The sequence below is a fragment of the Octodon degus genome, unplaced genomic scaffold (genome assembly GCF_000260255.1).
Source record: "Octodon degus isolate 3935 unplaced genomic scaffold, OctDeg1.0 scaffold00004, whole genome shotgun sequence".
In the NCBI taxonomy this organism is placed as follows: domain Eukaryota; kingdom Metazoa; phylum Chordata; class Mammalia; order Rodentia; family Octodontidae; genus Octodon; species Octodon degus.
The window spans coordinates 31,708,537-31,715,052 of record NW_004524580.1 but is presented as its reverse complement, the minus strand read 5'-3'; the positions used below and the strand labels follow the sequence as shown (position 1 = coordinate 31,715,052).

The 6,516-nt window shown below is 46.9% G+C and overlaps 1 protein-coding gene and 1 pseudogene across 3 annotated transcripts in view; both read right to left on the bottom strand.

Annotated features, from left to right (window-relative positions):
* Positions 1-6,516, bottom strand: part of Stab2 (stabilin 2) — a 157,510-nt gene that overhangs the window by 13,988 nt on the left and 137,006 nt on the right. For both annotated transcript variants that reach the window (XM_023716932.1, XM_023716933.1), the window contains exon 60: positions 2,655-2,796. In XM_023716932.1, coding sequence (XP_023572700.1) covers positions 2,655-2,796 — 142 coding nt within the window. The remainder of the gene's footprint in view (positions 1-2,654; positions 2,797-6,516) is intronic.
* LOC105742317 overlaps positions 5,544-6,516 on the bottom strand; it is a 1,559-nt pseudogene continuing 586 nt past the window's right edge. The window contains exon 2 of the transcript XR_002821543.1: positions 5,544-6,514. The product of XR_002821543.1 is annotated as an aspartyl/asparaginyl beta-hydroxylase pseudogene (transcript). The remainder of the gene's footprint in view (positions 6,515-6,516) is intronic.

Below are 6,516 nucleotides of genomic sequence, written 5' to 3'. Positions count from 1 at the left end.
GGGGGAGGGGAAGGATGGGGCTGGGGAGGAGGAGGGTGAGCAGCGATTGGGCAATAGGTTAGAAGCCAAGGTTAGAGAGGAGGAATAATTCGGGGTTCTCTTGCTCTGCGTGATGGCTGTGGTTAGCAATCCATGTTGACTATCTCACAATAGCTGGAAGAAAGGACTCTGAGTGTTCTAGCCGCAAGAGGGCCACGGCAGGAGGCTTGCACAGGCCGAAGCCCTTGGTTTGCCAACCGCACAGTGTATGCATGCGTCAGAGCATCATCTGGGCCGTACGTAGGTGCCCTTGGGGTGCGCCAGCTAAAGGCAAAATTCAGAAGCATCTGTTTTCTATAGGAATTGGGGCACCACAGAAACATCAGAATTCACCTCAGATCTTACTCTCCAGAAATGACCACCGCTCCCTGCTTAAGAGTCTGGCGCACCAGATTCTTTTTTTTTTTTTTACTGTTTTTTGGTAATTTTTAACTTTGACATAATTCTATATTCTTTCAGTCTTTTCCCCTATTCGTTTATATATCATATATATTATAAATCTGGTAACAAACTGCATATAGTTTTCAGAAATCAAAAGAAATGTTAAGTCATGATTCTTTGTCAATGTTATACATTTTCTGGTAATATGATTTCTCCTCATATTTATCACTGAATAATTTTTGTAACTTTTGCAGCCAGGGAAACATATATTAAGGTATATTTCTGCCAGCAACTCTATATATGACTATATATTTTGATCTTGGAATGCTTTTTTTTTTAAATTTTATTTATTTATTAGAGAGAGAGAGAGAGAGAGAGAGAGAGAGAGAGAGAGAGAGAGAGAGGTGTGTGGCCAGCTCAGCCCACCAGGGGGCAGGGCTGGCTGGCATGTGGTGCTGGGGGATCGAACCGCGGTCCCTGATGCTTTGCTAAGCTTGTTCTAAGTAGGTGCTTTAGACCACTGAGCCATCTCTCCAGCCCCTTGGAATGCTTTTTAAAAAAGTTTTTAAAAAAATATTTATGTTCCCCTTAAGATCCTGATGGTTTTTTACTACTTGTTCATAGCTGATATCTTTTCTAGCCAGACAACTGAGTGTAGGGAATAGGACAAGGACCAAGTCACTTTTTGTGTCGTCCAGGTCATTATAAAATCCCGCAGAATGGTGCTTCCTCCACCACGGAGTCGAACCGTAGCCTGTGAGCTAGGTGACCTCACTGGCCTCAGGTACGGCCAGGTCCCTTTTCTGCTGAGACCACACATACTTTTCTGGTGGGGGACAGGCTGCTGGGGATGGAGTACAGGCCCTCACAGGCGCCAGGCAAGCCTGCGTCACCACGGAGCTCTAGCTTTAGCCCTTTGTACTGTCACGTTGAGTCAGGGCCTCGAAGTTGCAGTCCTCCTGCTGCAGCCTCTGGATGAGCCGGGATGGCAGGTGCATGCCACTACCACGCGGTCCTTAGCAGTGTGGGGGAGGGGAGGGGTGGCCGTGGATGAGATCGTCCTTTACATTCACATGGGTGCACTGTTGGGATTTTCTGTGACAGTCAGGTGTTCCCCAGAGCTCAGGACAGTGGGCACCTCCACCCTGGGGTTGGCGGACACTGCCCCTGCCCCCTTCTCATTGAAGTTAGTCTACATGTCCCCCGTGTTCATGGAAAGGAGGAGAGGCCTGGGAGCTGGGGGAAGCAATTGCATCTGTGTGCGAGCTGAGTGCAGGCAGCCCTGGCTGCGAGAACTGCGCCCTAAACCACGTGACCCGATGCAGCGGCACATGCTGGAAATGCCAGCATTCTGGGAAGCTGAGGCTGGGGGACTGCAGGCTCCAGCTCAGCCTGGGCAATGAACAACTTAGCAACAAAATAAAATAGAAAATAAAAAATGAAAAGGGGCTGAGGATATAGCTCAGGATGGAGGCTCTGCGTTCAGTTGCCAGCACCACATACACTGAAATTTCGTAACCACACTGGGACCCCGGGAAGAGCCGACCATGTCTACCACCCCATGCCTTTTCCTGCTTCTCCCCTCACTCAGCAGGGATCTGAGGCGCCGCAGGACTTGATATCTGACAGGCATGAAGTCAACAGTTGCCACAGAGACACGTGGTAACCGCCCCACTAAAACGTCCACTGCTGTACACCAAGCCACATGCACTCAGATGCCCCAGGAAGCCCTGATCCGGGTCACCTCTGGGATGGCTCTCAGGACACAGCGTCCCCTCACACTGTATGTGGTCCTTTATGGTTTCTCTCCAAAGGCGTTTCGATGCCCGCGGCATCCCGGCCTCTGTGCCTGCACAGGGCTTGTGTTTTCTTAGTTGTGTGAGCCCTGGCCATCGGTTCTCAGCTCCCTGGGGAGCGCAGTGCACTGCGGTTGGAACCACTGGCAAGGAACAGCCTCTGCGCCCCTGGGCTCTGTGCTCTGTGTCGCCCAGCCCTGAGCTGAGCCTCTTGGGTCCACTCAATGCTGGCTGTCAGGGTGACCCAGCACCCTGCACCTGATCAATCGATCACTCTGTCCCTCCTGCCTGTCAGCTCAGGCGCTGCCTGCCTGAGTCTGGGTGATGCACGGGCTCTTCTTTGGCTTTGCTTTGCTTTTCTTTTGTCCCCTTGCCCCCAGCCCTTCTCCCGACCAGAAGAGAAGGCCTCTTCAGGCAGGGAGCCCCGGCCACACTGACCCTGGAAGTGGAGGTCCACGCAGTCGGCTTCTGGGTGGCAGTACCCGTTGTTCTGAAGGCAGCGGTCCAGGGGTGGCTTCTCGGGTTCGCAGTCCAGCCCGTCCCCCACGAAGTGACTCTTACATTTACACTTGCGCTTGCCCTGCAGGAAGAGAGGAAGCCGGCAGGTGCCCAGTGAAGGCCTCTGGCTGCAGAGGGTGCAGGAGGGCCCGCTGGGGACAGTGAGGGCCCACGAAAGCACATGCTCACCCTCTCCGTCCCAGCATAAAGGCCACTTCTTCCCGCTCCTCCCCCCAACGCCCTGCACAAAGCGGCTCTCCAGGCCTTTGCCAGCACCCCAGCCTCATCCTGACTCTTGGGAAACCCCGTGGGGCCTGGCTTCTGTGCCAAGCACTGCCCCTCCCTCTCCTCGTAGGCAGGGACCTCGCCACTCTTCCCGTTGCTGCATCCCTGGCATACGCCACAGCACAGAGCAAGCACTTGGTAATCACCGACTGAATCGGTGAACGGTCACATGGAATTGCCAGGACCTCCCGAAGAGGTCTGATTATTATGCCCACTTTGCAAATGAGAAGATGAAGGCTCAGAGAGATTGAGAGGCCAGGCTTAGCCCATGTGGGCTGGAAGTCCCAGAGCAAGGCTCAAAGGTGGCCTGATGTGGATCTGCATCTGTAATCAGGACTGGGCGTCACTCCTGCCATCTGCCTCCCCGCCGCAGACGGAGCACAGGCCCGTTCTGAACGGACGCGAGCAAGTGCTACCCTTCTGCCATTTCTCCACTTTGTGTTTTAATAGACGCTAAACTTTGAATAATTTTAGATTTACAGGAAAGTTGGAGAGACACAGGCTGCCCTTAGTACAAATCTTCTCCCTTAACGTTTCGTCTAGCTGCAGTGCCTTTGGTAGAAGAAGTTAACGTTGTTATCTCCCATTAACTACACGATAGACTTTTTTGTGGGTTCCACAGCTTCCCTACTAATGTGCTTTTCTTTGCCAAAGATGTTGTGATGGCTTAGATATAGAGTGTCACCCGCAAGTCTCGCATGCTCTGAGGTGACTGGAAGGTGACTGGCCCCTGGGAGTGCTGTGCTCATTGTACGGCACTGTCCGTTCTGAACGGACATGGCGATGAGGTCATGGCGAATGTGTTGTGAGGAGACAGGGCTGGTGGGAAGAGCAGGTCACTGGGGGCGTGTGACCCCGAAGGACGTGTCTCCCTACTGGGCTTCTCCCTTATCTCTGCTTCCCAGCTGCCATGAGGTGAGGAGTTTCTGTTCACCTGCACCCTTCCACCATGATGCTTCTGCAAGCCCTTTTTTTTTTTTTTTTTTTTTTTTTTGGTACCAGGGATCAAACTCACAATCTTGCACTTGACAGGAAGGCACTTATACTGTTGAGCTATATCTCCGGTGCATTTTCAATTTTTTTTTGATACTTCTGCATTTTATTGCACTCAACATTAACCAGATGACATTTACATTATTCTTAGGAAATACATTGACATTGCCTAATATGGCACATATTCGGAAAGACACAACTCATTAACTTAAATATTTGGAATTGAAAAGTATCTGAAATTGACCACAGCATAATGAATCCTTAATTTCAAGTTCTAGAGATAATTATTTACAAAAATCCAGTAAAACTTAATCATTCATTAACTCTACATCACTCCTAAGTTTCTCTATAAAAATATGGCTTTATAAAAAGTAGTGTCCTATAATTCACAATAGAAGAGCTTAACTATGAGTGTCAGTTCTGTACCCATATCACAGCTTTAGAAAGTTATTGCTATTATTCCTAACTTAGTTCAGGTTTTCACTACACATTGAATCATCATGCAGAACTCACATGTAAGCATAACTTAGAATGCTAAAAAATACTCTTTTTTTGATTTTTAGCCTAAAAGCTAAAGAAGTTACCTTATCTTTAAAAAAAAGGGGGTAACATAATGAAGAGGTACCCCGACCCATACACGAAACTCTTCCTTATTCTATTCTTATAGCTCATGATTATTTCAAAATGATGTTGCAGCTATCCTTTTTTCTAAGGGCTATTTTCATTGCAACAACCATTTCTGAGTCAAAAATAAAACCACATTAAAAATGGAAGAAAATCTTCAGTGTAAAAACAAAAAGGCTCAGGCAGAGGACTTGGAGAGCACTTTCCATAGATCCTAAATCAATCTAACTAGAGTCACCACTGCGCTTATCTAGTGAGAGCATCGTGCAAACACCTGATTGGCATTGCTCAATCAGCCAAAGGAAGAAAGATCTGCATGTTATGTACCAGTGATTTACATAGAGTTTCTAGTTTTTAAATAGACATTGAATTGGCTACAGCTAAATATGTCTCATATCTATGGCACCAAACAGCATTTTTGCCTAAGACACTTCAGCAAGTCATTTCTTTTCCTTATGTCCTAATAAGAAACGCTAGTGTCCTCTCTCATTTTGAAAATAAATTAGTCATGATTTAAAACTTCCTTTGAAATACTAAATTTTGCTAATGAAAGCTACAAATTCTCAAAATTTGTGTTGTAACCTGAATACTCAAAGGTGATACAGAAATTTTTGATAGGAATATCAGTGCCGATATCTGCACCTCACGCCTTCGCGAGGCGCACTTGAGCACTTCCAAATCATGTTTAGCGCAGCATTCACACATTAGTCTGACAGTGCTAATTACTGATACTCTATTATTAAAACCCTGAGAAGACAACTGCTGCCACACCATCAATATAATCATCTAAAAAAATACACATAAATGCAATTAAGACTGAAGCTATTTCCCAAAAGGATGGGGGAAAGAAGAGACAGAATTGCTCTGCTAATGCTATCAGCAAAGTATGTGCAGGAATGTAACATCATATGTGGCTTTTGTTTTAAAAAAAAAATACACTAAATGCCAGTGGACTACAATTCATTCAAAACATCTTTAGTGTTCATCCCCAAAGATCTTGATCTGCTCAGTAATTACGTCACAAGATCTTTCACAGCCATTGTTTGGAGCGTATGGTTAGGCTGGTCCTCCTGCAGTAGAAGGGGTAGTCTTTCTGAAGCTTTATGTATCTGGTGATACTTCCTGGGGTTCTTCCACAGGAGGAACACTTACTTCTTCTAAAATTACATTTGAATCTTCTATAGCATTATCTGAAATTTCTATTGGTTTATTTTCTGAAGGTTCATATGCTTGTTCACCATAGTCTTGGTATGTTACATCACCTGCTTCCTGGTACAATCGTTCATCATCTGCTAGTGGTTCACTGGAATCTGGGTTTAGTTGGTCATATATTATCTCTTCCATATCCTGATGGTCTTGTAAAACTGTGTCTTCCACATAATGATCCTCAGAGTCTTCATGAAATGTTTCAGGTTCCAGAGTCTCAAGTCTATCATCGGCATGAGATGCAGTAAGGAAATCTTCCTCCTCCAGCCGTAGTTCTCCTGCCGGCGCCTCTTCTTCCTGTTGTAAGTTTTCTCCATGTTCTGTGTGTATCATTTCATGAAGGATGGACTGAATTTGTTCCTTTACTTCATCTTCAATATTCTGGGGTTCTGTCCCCGCGGGAGCCTGGTCCTCGGGCTCGATGTGTGGCTCAGCGTCCTCTGCTGGGAACTTTGGATCTGAAGCAGTTCTTTCTTTAAGGCCTAGTAAAACTTTGGCATCATCCACATCAAAGTCTCCATCACCATCAGCATCGTAGACTCCCAATTTTCCTAGAACTTCCTCATAATCAACAAGCTCAAACCAAACGACAGCTACTGAAGTCCAGACTCCCAGCAAGGCAATGACCATAAACCAGGTGAAAAGGAGCTGCCCGAGAGTCCTCCTTTCCTTCCATTCTTGTGTCCTCCGTGCT